We start from the raw sequence: 21,406 nt of genomic DNA, 5'->3' as shown, positions 1-21,406 counted from the left end.
GAGTTCCTGCGACAGTGGTCCTGCCGCCACGTTGCTCTTCACAACGGACATGTACGACTAACGGGCCTCATCTAGAAATAGTGTACTTCTCTTAGCTAGACAGCCATAAGTTAATGCTCTTATAGTACGTACCTTGCATTTCTTGTATACTGGAACTGGAGATGGTAAATGACATCGTTTTGTTTCTAAAGGACGGCGGCCGTGTGGCACACTAGTCCGAGATTTTTCACCAGTCAGGTTTTGTCATGTTTTAAACATTTCGTAGACAAGTGAAATAAATATTCTATTCAGAAGACGAAAACGCACAGATAGCGCTATCTGTGTGTTTTCGTTTCGTTGTTGTCATTTTAGCGCTTCTAGTAGGGTGCATTTTTTATAATCTTTTGTGATTTTTTGTCTGGAGTTCAAGTTTGGGTGCTTGAGTACTTGATGGGAAAGTACTCGGAAAAAAGTACTTTAAGTATGGTACAAAGTACACAGTTTAAAATGTACTTAAAGTAGTGTACAAGTACACAGAAATGTACTTCAATTACTACTTGAGTACTTGCTACTTCAAGTACTGCCCATCACTGCTGAAATGTGATGCTCGTGTGATGAAATGCTCGTGTTTCTCCCCTTTTTTTCAGAACCCCTTCATATCTACGAAAGTGAAGTCTGGCGGAGACATATCTGCGAAAGTGAAGCCTGGCGGAGAGCTCTTTTTGTACGAACTACCCCGGGGCGTCATGAACGGGACAGTCATAACCGCCGTCTTGTGCTCTCCTCAGCTAGTAGTTATGTAAGTCAATTGGAAACACTACCTGTCGTATTTTCTTTCAGTTCTCAAATGAAAAAAAAAAAAAAAAATCAGTGAGCCCGCTCCACCCGGGTTCTCTGCATGCCCACATAAAACACCATGCATAGCCAATATAAAGTAAAATACTTTTCGTGTATGGCGGATAACCTCTAATAAAACGAAACATGAAAAATTACGAAAGTTACGTTCACCCATCGAAATCATAACGAGAGAGAGAGAGAGAGAGAAACATGCTAGAAGAAATGCCTGGGTGAGAGACGCTGCTTCCTTCGACACCACTGGTTAGGGTTGCCATCTTGTCCGTCGGCCAACACTGAAGACAGCGGGGGGATTGAAAAGGCAACGCAGTAAGTTTTGCGGACATCGGCGTTTGAATGAATACAATAACCAAGCGTTGGGTAAGTTATCTCAGACTACAAATAATTGGGCGCCTGGCGGTAGAAGTCGATGGCAGCACGGTCACGCTGAAAGGCGAGACAAGCAGGAAGGCCCCTGATTGACCGGCTGGAATGCATAACGTTGCATTTTAGTAGTCCTGTCAATTTCATTTGCATTGTGCCCAGTGCTGTGTGAACTATCTCAAACTATACTTTCTATGGGGTGCTGCTACTGCCATGCCGCCCTTTTTTTTTTTTTTTTTTGGGCCCCGTCTTGGATTGGACGAAGTGGCCTGTGAATGACCGTATTAAATTCATGAGTCTTAAAAGTTGAGCACTATAGACACAGAGGGTTCTAATAATAGGTACTAAAAGCGATAAAAGTTAAAAAAAAAAGTACGAGGCGACAACGAAAAGGAAAAAGGACGAGACAAACACAGCCCTGTACTGCCAACCAAATACTTTTATTTGTGAAAGATACAACATGGCGAATCCGCATGGTTCGCTGCGAGCGACGACTCGATCTATCCTTCATTTGAGGGACCCCCCCCCCCCTTCCCCATGCATTGGATAGGCCGATTGGTACACCCGTATTTCTAGCCCACCATACCAACACCCAGGATCGCTTGCGCCTCTTGCTGGTAGCTTTGCCGATGGGTCTGTTTTGGTATCTTCGCTTGTTTACGCTACCAGTTTAGGTATACCTTGGCACACACGCCCAGGCCAACCTGTTTCCCTAAGATAATAAATTATTGGTACGAAACTCATTGGTATAGATCGAACGGCCTCAGGAACAGTAATCGCGTGGTTTACAAACGGTCGGACTGCAAATCATGGGTGCCACCATTTTTTTATACCATAGTGTGATGACGTTTGCAATGACGTCAGGCCAGCACCTGTCCAGTGTGCATTGGGCCTGTTTTCTTATTCAACTCTGGCAACTCCGAGTGACTCGAAGTGGGTGAAAACTAGCCAGGGTAGTGGAAATGAGGTCATAACTCAGCGGAGAAACGTAGCCAGGGTTAACCCTAGGAACAACCCTTCTCGACCCTGCTCCAAAAGGGGGGGGGGGGGTAAGCTAGAGTTGTGATGTCACACAAATGCGCGTGTGACCTTGTCGTTTGCTACTACACTCTTTTGCTTGGTCATAACCGTGTTTTGAAAGCTTTTCATCTAGAGTTAGTTTAATTAAGGAAAAATGTTCCTGTGTTATCTCTGTTACCTAAAGGAAGATTATTAAGAAGATGAAAGGTTGAATCAGAACTGTGAGCACTTTCAAAGCATGCTCAGCGTACCTGCGTCTGCATGAAATTTATTTTTTTTAACTAAACTGGAATAGAAAGTACTTTAAAATAGCGTAGGCTCAGGTTATATAGCACGTGGTTCTTATTCATATGGTATGGTTAGTTTTTAGGGCCGCGATATTCCCGGTTGCGAAATTCTTGATCTCGCAGAAATTCACGGCCTCGAAACATAGATAATGCTCAACTGCTTCGTAAGATGACATTCCGTGTTTAAAAAGCGGATAGTGCTGATTAACATTTAGCTCCACGAGTCTTCGATATCCGTCGAAGTTGTTTTAGTGAATGAAAGCCACATTTTTACACCGTTATGCTTAGCAGGGCGGACGCTGATGATGATGATGACGATGATTCAGGTTTTTCTGACGCATTGACAACTACGGTCATAATGCGCCATTACAATGTTAAGGATGAACTAGCTAAATGAAAACAACATGTTTATTTAAAATATCTCATGAATGTATAAAACCACCATTGTAAAATCACCACTGGTTAAGAATTCCGATGTCTTTCGTGAAATTAAATACTGCATTAAAAGGAACGATATAGCGTCGTCAGCCAACAAGAGCGCCGGGTGCAGCGGTGAAAAGTAGTTGTAAGACTCACTGAAATGATTTTTACGGTGTCTGTTATGAGATGAACATGCGATGAGTATATGTAGAACGGACAGAGGTTCGCCACAATGGGTGCATTCAGGTGGTTCCTCCCCTCGAAGCAGGAACCCGTGGATCAAAAAAGTATGGCCGATTCTTAGACGTGATCGCACCACACACTGCAGCCTGTCCTCTAGGTACCGGGTGCAGCATTGAATATTGGGCTTTGCTCTCTGCAGTTTATTTTCTGTTTGCTGTTCCCAAAATTCTGAGCTGACCTAAGATCCTGATAGGGCATTTGAAAGGGAGCAATGCCGTATACCAGTGTGGCTTGGCATCCAACAGAATTTCAGATGATAACCCCTATTGAGCACCACGCTAGCCAAATATCGTGCTCGTTGTACGAGGTGCTTTTTCTCTGTTTATGCAAGTTGCATATGGCCTGGAGAGTGGAAAGAGAGTCTGTGTATATTATAGAGGATCTTATGTGAGTTTGTAATATGAAATTTAAAGCTAAAATGACTGCATAAACCTCTGCTGTAAATATTGATGTCACATGCTTTAACTGATGAGATCGTGTACATGTACCTGAGACCATAGCACATGCTACTGCAGTACTGGACTTTGAGCCGTCTGTGTATATTTCGATGTGTTCTGGAAAGCTTTGTTTGATGTCTTCAAATTCCTGCAGCAGTACTTGCGTAGGGGTTTTATGCGTGTCGTACTTTAATAATGAGCAATTGTACTCTGGTGGAGACTGCCACGGAGGAATCCCCTTAGGTGATTCCACGACAAAACAATTGTAAGGAGTGAAGCCGTAACGTTCAGCATCTCTTGCAAGCCGCATGCTGAATGGAGGCATGACACTGGGTCAACTGGTAAAAAGGCGTTCAATGTGCGTTTAATACAAGAAAGTGCAGGGTGCTGAGGTAACTTTTGATTTTGAGGGCATACATCTAATATCAACCGTAACCCTTGATGGTGTATCGTGTTTAGAATTTTTAATACAGACTGACGAGCTGAACCGTACACAATGCTGCCATAATCGAGTTTTGAGCGGATTGTTGAAGTGTATACCCTGTGCAGCGTTTTCCTATCCGCACCACAAGACATAAGTGCCAATATTTATTTTTAGTAGATTTAGAGATTTTGTACATTTAACCTTCAAGCTTTTTATGTGAGACAGAAATGTAAGCTTTTTGTCGAGTATGACCCCAAGAAATTTATGTTTGGACTGAACAGGAAGATCCTGGCCATCGAGTTTGAGGCTGGGTGGTGGAAACACTCCCCTAACTCTTGAGAATGGGACACAGACTGTCTTCTCTGGTGAACATTTAAATCCGTTCTCGGAAGACCATTTTACTAGCTTATTTATTGCTAGCTGCATTTGACCCTCACATATTCTTAGGTTTGTGGAGCTACAAGATAACTGAATATCGTCCACGTATAAAGAGTACTTTATGGATGGTGCATGGGATGGCAGTAGCCACGGAGTTGATCTTTACCAGAAATAATGTGACGCTTAAGACAGACCCCAGTGGCACGCGCCATTCTCTTGCACAAATGGACATGGCAGAGTTGTTCCAAGTTGAACTCGAAATGCTCTGTCTTTGAGGAAATTTGCAACGCATTTAAGGAGACGACCTTGTATTCCAAATGAGTGGAGATCTAGTAGTATAACATGCCGCCAAGTGGTGTCATACGCTTTTTCTAGATAAAAAAATACAGACAGACAGCGGTGTCTCCACACAAATGCCTCACGGATGGTCGTCTCTAGACGGATCAGATGATCCATCGTCGAACGCCCGGACCGAGAACCACATTGCAACTGAGCTAGACATTGGTTCTCTTCCAGGAAGTGAACCAGCCGGTTATTAACCATTCACTCGAATGTCTTGCATGGCAGCTCGTAAGAGCGATGGGTCTATAACTGCTTGGATTTGAAGCATCCTTTCCGGGTTTCAAGAATGGAATTACTGTAGCAGTTTTCCACATGCATGGAAGTGTACCCTCTATCCAGACCTGGTTAAAGAATCTAAACAAGATTTTTTTTACTCCTCGGACATGCGACTTCTATATAGAATATGTAACCCTGGAGCAGTTGCTTTTACAGACGATAACGCTCTCAACACCTCTATGAAAGTAAAGGGCTGGGTATGTGCAAGACCATCACCAGTACTAAAGGGAATTGTTTGTTTCTCAGACCTCTTTTTAACTTTGAGAAACTGTTTACTACACTAAACCCAATGACGGATAGGTGCCGCCTGATCAACTGGCACATAAAAAAAAAAAGTGCCAGATGACTTCAAGAGGCTCGCGGTGCCTGCTAAAGCTGCAGGTGCTCTGTTCCCTAACAGAAAAATGACCTCCAGGCTTAGCAAAAAAAGAAAAGAAAAGAAGGAAATGCACCAAGGACATCGAACTTGAAACAGTAAATTTTATTGGCGTGCACATACCTTTAATTGCATCCAGCACATCATCGTTCGCCGAATGGAAAGCATACACGATTCACTATTCCCAAGCCACACATGCATATGGAGCGCACGTTGCACGGACACACAATCCATCTGATGCACCAGGCAGTCCTCCAAACATCGAACACACTTCGAAAAGGCTGGCACTGCAAACATAAATCAAGATCATCCTTAGTGACGAACACGACAGTTCCTCAAACGGGATGTAGTTCCGTATCGGGACCACTGGCTTTTTTAGAGCCAGGCTTTTTTAAAGAAAAAAGAATAAAAACAAAAATCAAACGCTTTTACGTGAAAGTGGAGCTAATTAGTAACGAAATTAAACAGAAATGACCCTCGTATATTGCGTAAAACGTATAGAAATTAAATTTTATCGCCGGTTCCTTGAAGGCGATCCGCCATCTTTACTGAGGACCTTCTGATCTAACCCGAGGCACGGTCTCGACGCCCGCACCGCCTAGTGCGTGCCTGGAGGTGGGGGCGCCCCCCAGACCCCCCAAATCTGTAGAACCTAACCTAGAGTAACCTCACTAAAGTGAGGTGATCGAGCCCAATTCAACGACACTACCTCTTGCAAGATGACAAGTTTCGAATCCGTTAGGCTTAGCATCCCCGTGTTCCTCTTGCGCTAAAAGCAAAGCCCAACTCCCGAAACTCGACAGTTTCTTTGCGGGATAAAGTGAGGCGCTTCATGCGTTTAAAGGTCAGCTATGCCGATATCCCAAATAGTCGAAACGGTTGTGATATTCTGAAAGCCCACATCCAGCTCTCCCCAAAATGCACTTTCATTCTCTCAGTTCGGTACAGTACCATGTCAAAAAAATAGATAATTCATTCCGAAACACACATGGGCGCAGCCATTTTTATGACGTAGATGCACCCGAACGGGCATTGTGACGTGTACGCGCCTTCGTACTTGTCAGTGGATTTCAGCTACGCCTTCTCGCGGCTTCACGTATCTGTGCTTGAAGATGGCGGACAGCCGGGTTCCACCACTGATCTCGATTGTAAAAGGCTGGATCGCGGATAGGGAGTGCGAGCGTGAAGAAACCGGCCGCCATCTTAGTGTACCCACAACAGTCGCCGCAGCGATCATGGCAACTTCTTGCAATTACGGTCGTACCAACCGTACTGGCAAGGATACAGGGCCTAAATTTATACAGGTGAGTCACTCTTTATCGAGGAATAAATAGGCGTCCATTCTGTATATTTAGTTGACCATTATGAAGTGTTTTTTTGCCCAAAACTAGCACTGGATGCAGGTTGCTTGATCGCTCTTCCGACGTTCAATCGAGCACACTTGCATTTTACCCGGCGGCAAATACGGTTTGAGTGCATAACATGCTTGAAAGAACATGTTACACTACACAGGCAGTGTTGTCATCAATATATGTGCAAGCACTCAAGCGCTTTTTCGCATGCACTGCTACCATGGTACACGGTGTTCTCTGCGGAAGCAAGTGCCACATTCATTTCTTTGAATTACCTTCGCGCACAAGTTCGGTATTACGTCATGATGAGACCACCATTGTCACCTTTTTTCATGTATTGGTATTGTTTTGTGCCTTGGTTTGATTTGTGACAAAGAATCCTACGTAACGGTGGTGTGGCGCGACTTGAATAACGCCTTTGTGTCTGAGCTATATCGTCAGCTTGTTACGATAGTAATAATTTGTAGCGTGTCGTGCTATTTGTAGCAGTTTTGAAGGCAAAAGTGGTCTCTCAATACAGGTTTCGTCATGAGGGCTACCCAGTGAATAATCTGTGCAGTGTGATACGGCTGGGTGTACAGGTAAGTATCACGTTCCTCATCCACTGGTTTCTACTTTACAGGAAGGAACAACCTCAGTGCACGCACTGTGGTTAGCCTCTCTCAGTTTTACATAGTTTCTTACATGATCACATCAGAAACACACCTTAGACTTTAGGCTCCTTCACCCAGCAATATAATAATTAGAGATTATAATTCTTTTTAGAAGAGTTCCCCATATTCTTTTTAGAATAGTTTTTAATCTTTTTAATTTTTAGAAGATACATGGATTGTAAACCATGTTTTAAACTGATGTTTTAACATTTGTCCAATGCATTTATTAAACAATATAATACATTTTTAACTGGTTGCACCCAAACCAATGTTCTGATGTATTATTTCCTTTGTTGTCGATGCACCATAAAAATTGGAATAATCATCATCAATGCAGGTTACTTCACAGCTGCCTCGACATACTCAAGAAATGGGTGCAGAACCTGCGTAATGCCCACAAACTTTGACTACCACAGCACCTCCAGGAAGTAAAGGCATATGTGTCACATGGGATTTTTAAAGGCATTCACAGTATATAATACCTTGTATGAACTGTTGTAGGTCTAAGCAGCCTCTACAGTACACTCTCAGAAATTAAAACTTGTCAGGGAACTGTGATAATTGTTTCAGTTAATAGGTATGCACATACACGCTATAAGAAGAAAATTATTTATTGAGAATGCACTTCTCTGGCTACTCATGTTGTTTACATCTACTGTTGATCACATTCATTTATCACATATTATATTCTTATATATTATTATTATATTATCACATATTCGATCACATTAAATTTAAAATTTAGCATATATGAGAAAATATCACGAGGGAAGTCGCTATTCATTGCTCATTCCAACCTAAAATTGAGAGAGTGTACCTCACCATTGTCATTCCTAAAATATATATTGCCATTGTAGCAAGGTCACAAAACAATAAATGAAGTCTTTTGCGAACTCCCTGCACGTTCATTGTATCCTGACACGCATAAGTGCAAGAAATAAATCTTGAGCTTGAATAAACTTGATGTTGTATAAACTTGACATAAAATGTTGAATAATATAATGAATGATATAAAATATTGAATAAACTTGAACTGGTATATTCACTTTACTCATCATCAGTGATCTTCATTACAAAAGCATATCGTGTTAGACTTTTTTGTTTGCCCTTCACAGACTGGGTACACGAGGGCCAAAATGACAAAATCACAACTGTTTTAGTCTCCAAATAGTCCTGTTGCAATTTGAAGACCATACGTGGAGGTGCATTTTTTGGAACATGCTCCACATAACAAGCATGACAAAGTCAGCACTGGATAGCAGGACCCCGTCCCCACGCAGCTTTTCTCACGCTACAGTTGTATTCAACAAAAGCATGTGAGTGCTGGAGAAGGACATTCAGTTTGGCACAACCGCGCCTGCAAATAATCAGAACAAATAAAGGAAGAAGCAAACAAACATAGAAGGGCTGTACTTCAAAAAGAGATAAGTTCTGTGTCTCAAGGAGGTGTTACCACTTTCTAAGTAACTTAATTGATTAAGCTTACATCACTACCTGATTAACTGTCCTAACGAGTGTGATCTAATTGCGTGAAGTAATTATTTGGGCTGCTTCGGTGTGTCCATATTTGCGAGGCAAAGCACCGCTGTCGTTTACTAAAAGACTCTTTCTAAGTCGACGCTTGATATAAATCATACTAAACGCATACACGGCTAAAATGCCGGCTGTGATTCTACAGAACGATCTCTTTCTGCCATGCGAGTATATCTTTTCCCGGACCGTTCTTTATGAAACAATTTTTGTCCAGAACGCAGTACGGGATATTATATACATGGTTGTTGTTAACCTCAAGTCGTTTCTTATTGAAATATTGGCTGGGAAACGTGCTGTAGTACAATCCCCAGCGCTGCACTGCAGTGACGGTCTAGTTTCGGAATGCAAAACATAACGTAATTAAGAATCGAACGGCAGGACGCTTGTGAAACACTGTTAGGATACATAAGTATACTGGCACCTTACAAAATTGTGTGATGACAAACAACGATCAATGCTAGCAGCGCAATAAATACTCACAATCTCTGTTGCCTCCCATTGTTTTCTATGGGCACACACAGCACTTTAGGGCCCACCAACATGGCGGCCCGAAGGCACGCCTGCCTCCCACGAGCCCCTCTCCCATGCGCGATCCAGCCTTTATACATAGAGATCAGTGGGTTCCACCGTTCCGCGATAAGTAAACAGTGCAGCAGCTGCGAACTCATTCGCGAACCAACCTCTGTGCGATGTTGTGACTGGAATTCGTCATTTGTGTTTTGTGAGCACGTACAATTTGTATCAAGTCGCGTCTGCGTTAGCCCCTTTACAGCACTTGCCCATTGTAGAGACTGACGTTTCGACAGACGTGTTAGCAAGAAAATGCCGACAGCGTTTTATTCCTGCACGAAAAAATTGTGCTATGTATTTGAGAAACCGCATAATGCTATGGGACAAGTTTTACATACGATTTATCAATGTGCAACAGCGTCGACGATGGTATGTAACGACGAGAGACGTAAAACGAAATACAAATCACATTTTAAACTTTTTATGGGATTCTGTGCATTTTCCAGAAGCTTTCTTTGAATCACACACTCCCATGTCACGCGGCGTTGTGTGGCACGCTACAAACTACTGCATTTTATGTGTAACATCTGGATATTGTTTGTAATGAGCACCGTCGCACAAAAACAGGCACACGAAAGCTCCAGTAGCCATGTGGTTGCACACTATGCAGACGCAAAAGAAGTACCAGAGCACATATTGCCACTTAGAAATGGTGTTTTTAGAAATGGAGTTAGGGCATAGCATAGATCCTAGAAATCAGGTGCACCTTATCCTTCTGTAGAGTGCTCTTTCAATTCACAACTCAGCCCATGGGGTGTAAAAGTGTTAGAAACAATTATGTGACCTGTCGTCCTGGGTAACATCACTGGCCAGCCTCGGAATTAATTCCGTGCTCAGGAATTATTGTACAAATCACTTCGTGTGTAGGACATGATAAGCAATATGTAAGTTGCAACCTTGTCTGCAGCATTCTCGATTGCCTCTTACCTTTACAGTTAGAGACATGTTACCAAACCATTTGCAAAGGGCACTCTTACAGGGGCCATGTAACTTGAGTTTTTAATTTATCAAATTTATAAAAATACAAGTAGACAATATGTAATATGAAATTTATATAAAATAAAAAAGATTTATAAAAAGAATTTATAAAAAATAAATAAAAAGGCTTCATGGAAGCAATTCGTTAGCATACCCATTGCACATGAAGCACAATTATATATGCTTGGACATCATCTAATTAATCTTCTGAACCATATGTGTGGCTGCATACGAAATATTTTATGCGCATTCTCTACCTTCCTATTCCTACATGTGCACACGAATAACAGTGAATATATGTGAAGTGGCAAAAAGCAACGCTAGACTCTACCATAATTGTGCCCTTTAACTTTTCCACATTTATGTCTGGTTAACAGGGAATATCTCACTAGAAAAGAAGACATTTGTGCATTGTTTTGCAAGCAAATAAATATATTTATTTACATTTTCCATCAATCAACAATGTTGTGACCTGGTGCAAGTATTAATGTCAACAAGGGAAGTACTTACAAATTATTCCTATGTGCTCAAATGCGGATATGACAATTCTGTTTTTGTACCTCAGCACAGTACAGTTTCAAAATTAACAAACTGCACACCATCAGCAATCTTAAAGTATCTCAAGAGGGGAATCACATAAAGCTCCAATAATAGACTGTGCAAACAAAGCTCCAAAAAACAAAGTACTTCAAGAAAAATCTAAATAATCGGTTGCCGTTGTGATATGTACTACTATGCACAGTTCATGAATGGAACATCCCTCATTGCATTGCCTCCATGTGAGCACTAGAACAGGCAGCTTTTTATGTCGCTCTTTTCGTGTGTTTCTATTGTCTTTTTTTGTTTTCTGTTTTTGCAATAGAAAGCATGGCCATAGTGAAACACAAGCAGCCAAGGACAGGATGAGACATCTACAATGCGACTGCTAGCTCTAAACTGATATATTTATTAGCAGACTCTGGAATATACACATATATGCTGCTAAGCAAATGACAATTTAACCAATAGAATAACAGACAAGAAAAAAGGGGTTATATATCTTCCCCTCTCCTCATTCTCTTTCACAGGCAGCCCTAGTATCATTGAGTGTATCCGTGCGTTCCCTTTGAGATAACGTATCTCGGACAGAAGCAAATCCAACAGCGGATTGCTTACACATGCAACTGTCTTGGATTTCTCTAACCACTTGTTATTTAACCGCTGCCTTGAGCTGTGTGTTCTGGAAATTTAGGCAGCATCCAGAGTACCTGCAATGTGTTGCCATGTTTCTCGAGGGCATCAAAAGTCTGTCCTTGGCTGCCTGTGTTTCGCTATGGCTCTCAGATACAAACTACCCCATTTCAACACAGTAGAAAACACAGATTTGTAAATAGCATCTGTTGATTGCACTGTACATACCCCCCATATAAAGGATCATAGTGGATACTACATCTTGTGCGATAACGTCAGGAACACAAAAAAAGCTAGATTTGAAACCACTCTTACGTTGTAGTAGTAGTATTTGTGTGAAGCTACGCAATTCCTGTCCTGCAAATAATTTAAACCATATGTTTCATCTGCCAGCGTGATGATCCCCTGAAAAGCAATTCACACTTGACGGGAACTACCAGTTCTGAAACCTATCCCTCACATGTGTAGCCATCAGGGAGGGAACCCAAGGGCTGCGGTGGAAAAGACAAACACACACGGGCTATGTTCTCACTGTGTATCAGCTGCTCTGGTTCCTAGGAAGAACATGTTGCAAATTAATATAACATGGCTTGACATGATACGCCGGCGAAAGCTAACCAATAAAATTAGTAGTTAAATGTACAATACGTAAACACTTGCCATAACATGACAGTTTTCTTCCTGCATTCATGCGCTACCATTCAGCCCACATAAACAGTGTACTGAATTTTTTTATAGCATTACACGTCGTTTGACAGAACTTGAACAAGATTATATAGCACACGATAAAAGTAGAGTGAACATAATGTGCAGAAAAAATGGCTAGGAAGCAAGCGAGCTGGTGAAGATGATGCATATGTAAAACCCCGAGACTAGGGAACACAAAGGGACGTGTTTGTGTCTGTCCCTTTGTGTTCCCTAGTCTTGGGGTTTTACATCATGCATAATGAGCAGCTTTCCATTCCCACTGCTAAGTTGTGTTGAGAAACACCAATTTATGTTTGCCATGTCTAAATGAAACGTACCTGACCTGATCCAAATTAACCGTTCTGAGTCTGGAACACACAAAGAGAAAAACGCAACACACATCACAACATTAACAGATAAGCAAATGAGCTGTGGCGAGCTCCACCTTGGGACAAAGTCAACAAGTAATTCACCAAAAGTCAATGAGCGCCTGAAATGTAACATCTCTGACTGGTAGCAGGACGGTCCACGTTCAATTCCTGGTGCTAGCACTGACTGGCTTTTTCACGAATTATTTGTTGAAGTTTCGATGTGCTTGAGAACCATTCGTCAACCATTGTATCCTCATGAGGTGATGAGGGTTTGTCATCCAAAGAGACTCCCTTTCTGGCATGTGTCCTTATGGATGCTCATCACTGCAGAAAAAAAAGAAAAAGCATTTAATGACAAGAAATGGATAGTCGTATTTACTGTATAATGATTGTGCACAACATAAAGAAGACTTTTGCACAGAAGGCTGTACTTCTTGAGGTCTAACATCAAGTAACAAAATTCCATAATATATAAGACATGTTGTAAGGTAGAGAATAAGTAGAGTTATTGAGTTGTCGAGTTGAGTTGAGGGGGAAGTTGTACCCCCTTTTTATTTTATTATATATGATTGTATAATTATTGTTATGTCTGTATCAACCTTTGCTCTCCACATTACAACATGTTTTATATATTCTGGGATTTTGTAACTTCATGTTAGACATTAACAAGAGCAGCCTTGTGCACGAAAGTCTCGTCTCATTAAAATTTAGATGCTCTCGACAGTCTTTTTTCTGTTGTGAATCTCTATCACAGCATACCTGCACATTGCTGTTCTACGTACTGTGACTTTGCAGTAAGAGTATGGACTTTGGGTAAAAAGACTACACAGCACTGCTCAGGTATTTTTGCCTAATCGAACAGTATGTATGTATGCAGTATGCACACAGTATTTGTGCACCGGACCCACTAAAAATGTAGTGAATGTGGCATTGCCCACGCTAATGCACCAAGTTCAACACAGTTATTGTAGAATCCAGGTATTTTAGCTTGCATGTCAAGCCAGTACCACATTCAGAGTGAAGTTGTGACAAATAAATAGTTTCCATTTTTCTTAGCGCTCAGAACACAGACAGTGAATTAATAAGAGTAGACAATGTTAACATGAATTCTGGGCTATTCTTCAATTGAAGATTCACAGATAGTAAAGGCACCTTTCTCAATGGACGTTGATGACACTGAAAATTCTAAAACGTTATCAGAGGCGACATCAGCTTCTGTGTGTCAAAGGATTGTATGTCCAACAGTAATCCAGCTAACAGTAACAAAACTGTGCAAAAGACAAATTAACTGAGCTAATGTAACGTACCTTCTATATCAGACAGTGAAGCTTGTAACACCCCATCCACAGGAACCAGTGTCCAGACAGCAAAAGTGCTTGAACTGGGAGATAGCAGCTAATCGGAATGGTGACCTTTGTTTTCCACCCTGAAAGCACATGTTGTAACTTTGAGGGCAGATTTAAAAGTGGTGCCAAGATGTCTGCTTGCGAGTGCACATGAAAGTAGTAAGTACTGACCACGTTTATCCGGAAACGCACATCTTCGTCTGGACGCCATTAATTAGCAATTAGAGCTAATTGGGACCCCCACATTAATCAGCACCCTCCAGGGAGCCATCACACTAATTGGGGAACGTCTATCTCGCGTCCAGACCAGTTGTGCGTTTCCGGATAATCGTGGTCATAAAAAATAAAAAAATAGGCAGAAAATAAAATAAAAAGATAGAAATAGAGTGGAGAGAAACAATTTATTCGAAAATCAACGATGCCGCGGCGAAGAAGCCGTTCCGCAACACCCGAGTGACCAGCGCCCGCCATGTTGGTAGTTTGCACCCAGCAGTTGCAGAGATCGACGACAGGTGGCCACTTAGTTGCAAGGCATCACACCAGATGGCGCCACCATCATAGCTCTAGACGAGAAAGACAGAGAACAAGATACTAGCAGCAGGTAAAAATGACAGCACTGCTAAACAAGTCTAGGCATGCAAGAGAAAAGGTCTAACCGCTACTGCTAAAACAGCACGGAGAAAACAGTACACATCGGGGTAAAAGGCTTACGGGGACGATCGCTTAGGCCTAACCTCAACGTCACAACACTATGCAGCTAACACAAGGCGGGAACCACTGGGCACACATCGCTAAACATGCGTCAACACGAACAAAAGGCTTGCTCACCGCAAAACAAGTCTAAACATGCGAGAAAAGGCTTAACACGAGCGCGGTCAAATCACTCGTTGGTCACCGCTAAACACGGCATATATATTAGAAGAGAGGCTTACGGGGGCGATCGCTTAGGCCTAACCCCAACACTACGCAGCTAACACAAGGCGGGAACCACTGGGCACACATCGCTAAACATGCGTCAACAGGCTTGGACACCGCAAAACAAGTCTAAACATGCGAGAAAAGGCTTAACACGAGCGCGGTCACCGATAAACACGGCAAACATACGAGAAAAGGAGCGCGTCAAATCACTCACCTTTTCCCCCGCGGCAACTTCCAGGCAGAAACTGAGCGAGCGCGGAGAACACACGTCTGCTCTCTATGAGAGCCAGCCAGAAACTGAGCGAGCGCGCGGAGCGCACGTCCGTCTTCCGCGACAGCCCGAGAGAAACTGAGTGAGGCGACGCGCAGCGGCAGCTATGGATGCGCGCGCGCCCTCTGCTCCACCCGTCCGCGCATGCGCGCGCTCCTAGCGCCCTCTGCACCGGCCGCGGGTGTTTTCGGTTTCGGCTCTCTGCTGCGCGCGCGCTCCTAGCGGCGACGGGTGGCTTCTGAGTTTCAGTTTCACTTTCGTTTCTTTACGCGCGCGCGCGCGTTTATCTCTATAAAGGCAGCGCGCACCGCGCTCGCGTCATCACTACGTGAAGATGTTCAGCTACCACTCTTTACAAAATTGTTTCCGCACCCACGCTACTTGGGAAGAAGTGGAGAAGGAATGTTTCAACGACGAAAGTCCCCGCAATGAGCTCGTCATCACTGCTTTTCGCTACGTGATAGACATGGTAGTGTGAGCTTGTGAGTGTGAGCTTGTCCAACGCAGAATTCAACTACATCGCTGCAGACATCGTGGACCTTCTCGCTCGTGCCATCACTCATATTAAGCACGCCCTGCGGAAGCAGCGACATTTGCAAGCAGTCTACATCGCCAATTTGGTCATTGATTTATTGAAATACCGATTGGTTATTGACATGCAACGCATTAAACAGTCCGAATAACTTTGACGAGACTCTGTGTGTTCTTTCACTGAAACATCTTTATTGAATACAAACAAAAGAGTTGGTCGATAGATGCCTGCTCTTTGTTCCACGGTCACTCGATTCACAAAGGCACTCACGGTCTTCCTTGCCCAATGCTGTACAAGGAGGGGACCTACTGCTATACAGGAAGGTAGTTTGGCCTAACGGGTAGGTTGCTGGACGGCGTTTCCTGTGCTGCATGATGTGCGACGGCAGCGGCTACCGCTTCCTGAAAAACAATACTATACATAGAATACACTCTCACAGCAGAACCACTTGACTTACATTTTGCTCCACGAAACGCCTCGCGTCGAGGATGAATGCCCCTCGTGGGCTTTCGATCAACCGTCGTAGAACCAGGCCGTCTCGTCCCCCTCTCATTGCGCTGATGGCGTCTGTACTTTGGACACCGCGCCATGTCTTATTCGACGCCATTGCAATATCGCATAGGATGTCGACGATGACAACCAAACGAAGAATGAAAGAAGGTTTTAATTTAACCCCAATTTGAAATAATTCTCCCTTTAAGAACTCCTTAATTTTGCATAATCAACATGGTCTCTAATGAAATTCGTATTATGCACGAATTCTTCCCCCCGTTTTGGAATAATCTAACGAAAAATGAAAGAAGGAGTTCAATTTTGAATAAGGCCAGATTAAAATGTACCCCCAAATCTTCCCAATTACGCCTAATCAGAATTCATGTTCCCCATAAATTCTCTTACCCATTCCCAATTTTGACTGGTGCGGGGGACGCCCCGCAATTCCCCATTAAGCCTAATCAGAATTCATATTTGCCATGAACTCCCGTCCCTCCCCAATTTTGAATAGTATGGGTGATGCTCCCCCTAATTTTGAAGTTCGCGGAGCCTAATCAGACCTCATGTTAGGCATGAAGTCCCTCCCCCTAATTTGAAATAATTCTCCAGTGTGCACCTAGCAAATAGAGAAAAGGAGGCATTAATCAAACATCGATCTAAACACATACAAATGCACTTACCTCCTGCGCAAGCAGATCCAACGTTGTGGTGACATCGTCGACATCATCATCTTTAACTGCGGCCTATCCCACGCTTGCTTTTATACGCAGGATCTGTGGTTTCCTATTCTTCAATTGTATTGGGGCAGAGAGAGAGAGAGAGAGTCGCGTGATGCGAAAGACGATATGCATTTATTGGCTGTCTGTCTGTCTATCGTGTTTACATGGGTGCTTCATGGTCTTCCATAAGAACCCAGTGATCCAATCTAGTAATAAAGGACCAGAATAAGGATTCTACGAACAAAAACCACAATCGAAAAACACTCACGTATTTGACTCGCCATCCAGCGTTCAGCGAGTTCTCTCCAACCCGCTGCACTCGCTCTGTTCCACTGGTGCACCAGGGAGTAGAGGAGGTGCTCCGCTTCCCCGAAGCTTAAAGGAGCAGTACCTTCTAGCGGTAAAGTATGCTCCTCTAAGCTTCGGGGCACTCTGAAAAAGAGCTCTCCCTCTAGTCCCCGCTGCACAGCGATTTCTCGCCACTCCCTGGTGTAGCACGCCACGAGCACTTCTGTGGTAGCCGTCTCAATGTCCTCTTCATCTACGATGGCGAACGTTTGCAAAAACGTCTCCATATCCAAGCGGGGCACATCTCCCCCCGCACCGGGGATCAGCTGGAAAAATAGCTGTACAATGTGTGTCACAGTGAAACCTACAGAGGAACGTTAGGTATTAGAAAATAACTATTTCTAAACAAGAAGAGATAGAGAAAAACTTACCAAATGGCGGACGAATGTGGACCAGAAGGTCCAAAATTGTCTGGAACGTATGCAGCATTGTCTCGGCGGTCTTGATTCGAGAATAGTGGACAAGGGGGGGTACAGGGGATGACCATCTTATAGTACAGGGTTCTCACGCTCGCACTAACCCCATTCACGTCATATCCATCGATTACGTAAATCCGCCACTTTGCTTCTGTGACAAGATGCCGCCCTTTGTTCCTCCAATATCGTGCGAGGAGGAGGAGGAGGAGGAGGAGGAGGGGAGACACAGGGGGTTCGAGACCAGACACGTCCAAGGACTACAAAGACGAAGAGAGAGAGAGAGAGACGAGCCGCTGTCACATCCTGTGTAACCGTCCCAGTGTGGGATTCGAACCCAGGAGCCTCCTACACTGGGCGCGACACACTAACCACCAGTCTAATTCGTACTGCTCGACTTTTTTCGTATTGCGGGGTTCGTGTCTACACACGTCACAACATGTTCAAACCCGTTCAAACATGTTCAAACACGTTCAATGACGTCATAGAGAGAGAGAGAGGAAGTAGTGTGTCCAGGGACGACTTCGACGGTTCGCCGCCTGTGTCTAAACACGTCCAAACATGTTCAGACACGTTCAATGACGTCATAGAGAGGAAGAGAGAGGAACGAGTGTGTCCAGGGGCGACCTCGCCGCCCGTGTCCAAACATGTTCAAACACGTTCAATGACGTCATAGAGAGGGAGAGGCAAAGCTTTACTATAAATGTCGAAGCGAACGTTCGATCGTCATTCCATCATGATCACCTTGGTAGATCCTCGTAAGTAATACCCATGACGTCATCATCGTCGAAATGTTTGAAGAGTTTCGTTTCCAGTGTACAACACTTTTGCTGCGCGTGAAGTCGGTTTTTTCCCGCCTCACATATTTCGGGAGATTGGCAGCGCCCGCTTCTTCTGCACCAATTGCGGTGGATTGTGGTCCAAAGGTACGCTTCCTCATTATTTTTTAATACGTTCTATAATCGTTCACATTTTTTCAGAGCAAAAGCATTGGACGGACCGATTGATTCGCCCGTTTCTCGGCTGTCGGACGGTACCGTTCGACGTACGTTGCGAAGGACTTCGATTATTGAAGGAAGATGGAGAAGATGGACCATCAGTGTCACTCTGTGACTGAAGAAGATTGTACGTGTGTGTGTGTTTGAGATATAAAAACACGCGTTTCTCACACTCCTTTCGTTGCAGATTACGAATGGCTACTGGCGGGAGATCTACCCCTGGTCCTAACCTTCAAGCCTCCTCCAAAGACCTTCTTTTTGCGAATCGGCGATCAACTGACTACCTGTCGTTGCGGTGGACTCTGGTCGAGAAACCCCAGCCATTGGTTAGACTCGAGCCTTCGTCCGTATTTCGGCTGCCTTCCCGGCTACGAAACCAAAGCTGGAGCCTAATTCATGTGTAACGAGAAATAAAACAAGGTTGTCTACTCTCATTCCGTCTCAGTCATGATGACGCCCGAGCAGAGGTTTGCCACCTTTGTGCAAACGCGAATGTATCGGGACTTGCTGCGATTACGCGATTATATTCACGGCGATAGCTGCGAGGGAGACTTTCGCTCGATTCTCAAGACGATACCCTTACGTCTGTTCACCGTCAGTGGGAAGATTGCAAGGAAAATGAAGCGTTTCGTAGATTACAAGCTCGAGCTGTTGGAAAAGTATAGACGAGGAGAGACAGTCGACCCGTGTCTCATCAACGCGGGTTTCAACCGACCTATCGTCTGTCGCTACTGGCTTCTCCACACATCCCTCGACGTCACGGTGCAGACCGGCGACGACGGTGAGCATCGGGTCAGCACGTTGGAAGATCGTCTCGCAAGGGTCTTGTGTATGTCGTGAAAAAATAAATAGACTATTTTTACGAAACGAGTTCGCTCATGAGGAGACGTTTTATTGTTTCGTCATTCTCTTCGAGGTTACAGGAAAACATGGATACACAACTTTTCAAGCTGTAGCGTTTCGACATGCGCGTGGCTACGTAGATACAAAAAAGCCCGCAGTAAGGCGAAAAGGGTGATTGAATACACTTGTCGTTATACTCGTCCACTACAGGTAAAGTCCTTCGAAGGTTTGCTTCGATGGGGGGAAGTCCGTAGCTGTCGAAAAACACGGCAGACCCGTCGTAGTTTTTCAGGTAGAGCACCCAGTGCTGTCCGCGCCTTCTTCGCTCTTCCGTATTGATGATTAAATAGCCGGGCTTGCATAAAACGAAGGCTTCGTTGGAAGCGCAAATGCCTCTCAGCATGGAGGAAGCGAGGGGGTTCAGGGACACGAGTTCCAAGATGTCGCTCTCGTACATCTTTTCTTATGGGAAGGTGACCATACGGTCCTTGTCGACGCACATGAGCTTGGGACACTCGGAAATCAAGAGGACGGTGACCGCGTGTGGAAGGGCTTTAGCGAAGCGTAATTGCAGGCGAACGTTTCCTTTTCGCCACTCGTTCAAATGCGAAGGAGAAGAACACTTGTCCACGTCCAAGTTGAAGTAGAGAAGGAACCCGTTCATTTTAAATCGCTCGTAGCTATACTTGAAATGTTTCTCTCCCAGTTCTTGCAAGAAGTTAAAGTAGGGAATTTTGACGAGGTCGTTCTGAAAGTCGTACTCGCCTCGCACTTGCTGGCCGTCCACGGAGAGCATCGAATGAGACAGGTCGTAATGACGGAATTTGTAGGAGTTCGATTGGATGTCGCCGAGAAAGTCGGACATGGCGAGCAGGGCGACGCATAATTTGGAAGGCACCCTTTCGGGGTAAACGTTTTCAAAGTGACCGTCCAAGCTCCCGGCACTCAAGCTCCGCACCTTGGTTTCCAATCCGCGTAACACGTAGATGGCCAGCGTGGTCTGAAGCCGCCGCTCGTATTCCAAAAATAGGGAAGGTGCCAGCATCACCTTTTTCAAGTGTAACGTCATTTCTTTTATGTCCACCTCGTAATTGTACGTTTTCTTGTCTTTGGGGACCGATACGAGTTTAAATTCGTCATTGTTTAATAGGAAAACGACTCGAATTTCGACGGCAGGTACCATCAGGCGCGGCTGTTGAAACAGGTCGGTATTGATCTGTCCGACCAGGTTAAAGTATTTTCCACCCTTCGTCGCTTCGTAACGCTGTTTCGGACTGCGAGAGAAGACGTCGTAATCGTCCTTTAAATGTTCGTCGTCCTCGACATGAAGTCCAGCCGCGTGCACTGTTTCTTGAGCCATGGCCGTGGAATGAAGCACGACGTCCAAAATACTCCTGTAGGCGTACAACTCGTTGAAACTGACGAGCTTGTTGTTCGCATAAACGGTGACCGTCTTAAACATGCCGCTCAACAGGTGGTTTATTGGGAAAACGACATCTTTCTCGTCCATTTCTTCTCCGTCGTCACAGTCAATGCGCACGGTCAAAGACACGAAACTGCCGTAGAGATCCAAGTGTGCCCTTTGCAAATTTTGAATACAAAACTTGATCACGGAATTATTTACTCCGTTGACCGGATAAAAAAGTTGGTACGAAGTATCTTCCACGCCGTATTGAATGGAAGGGGGTTCGAATATCATCACATCACTCGTTAGACAGATCGGCGTCTGTATTTTTCCTTTCGTTGACGTCATGACGGAGCGCGCGCGCAGCGGATGTGTGACCTTCACGGCGTTACAAAGATATCTGTAGG

The 21,406-nt window shown here is 44.2% G+C and overlaps 1 protein-coding gene and 1 long non-coding RNA gene across 3 annotated transcripts in view; both read left to right on the top strand.

Moving 5' to 3' along the window:
• Positions 1–21,406, top strand: part of LOC135392821 (uncharacterized) — a 189,020-nt gene that overhangs the window by 23,814 nt on the left and 143,800 nt on the right. For both annotated transcript variants that reach the window (XM_064623526.1, XM_064623525.1), the window contains exon 2: positions 627–778. In XM_064623526.1, coding sequence (XP_064479596.1) covers positions 627–778 — 152 coding nt within the window. The remainder of the gene's footprint in view (positions 1–626; positions 779–21,406) is intronic.
• LOC135392820 (uncharacterized) lies at positions 6,613–8,298 on the top strand. The gene is made up of 3 exons (XR_010422241.1): positions 6,613–6,704; positions 7,273–7,333; positions 7,743–8,298. It is a non-coding gene; the product is annotated as an uncharacterized LOC135392820 (long non-coding RNA).

This window comes from Ornithodoros turicata, chromosome 4 (assembly GCF_037126465.1).
Source record: "Ornithodoros turicata isolate Travis chromosome 4, ASM3712646v1, whole genome shotgun sequence".
Taxonomy (NCBI): domain Eukaryota; kingdom Metazoa; phylum Arthropoda; class Arachnida; order Ixodida; family Argasidae; genus Ornithodoros; species Ornithodoros turicata.
This window is presented reverse-complemented; position numbering and strand designations above follow the sequence as displayed.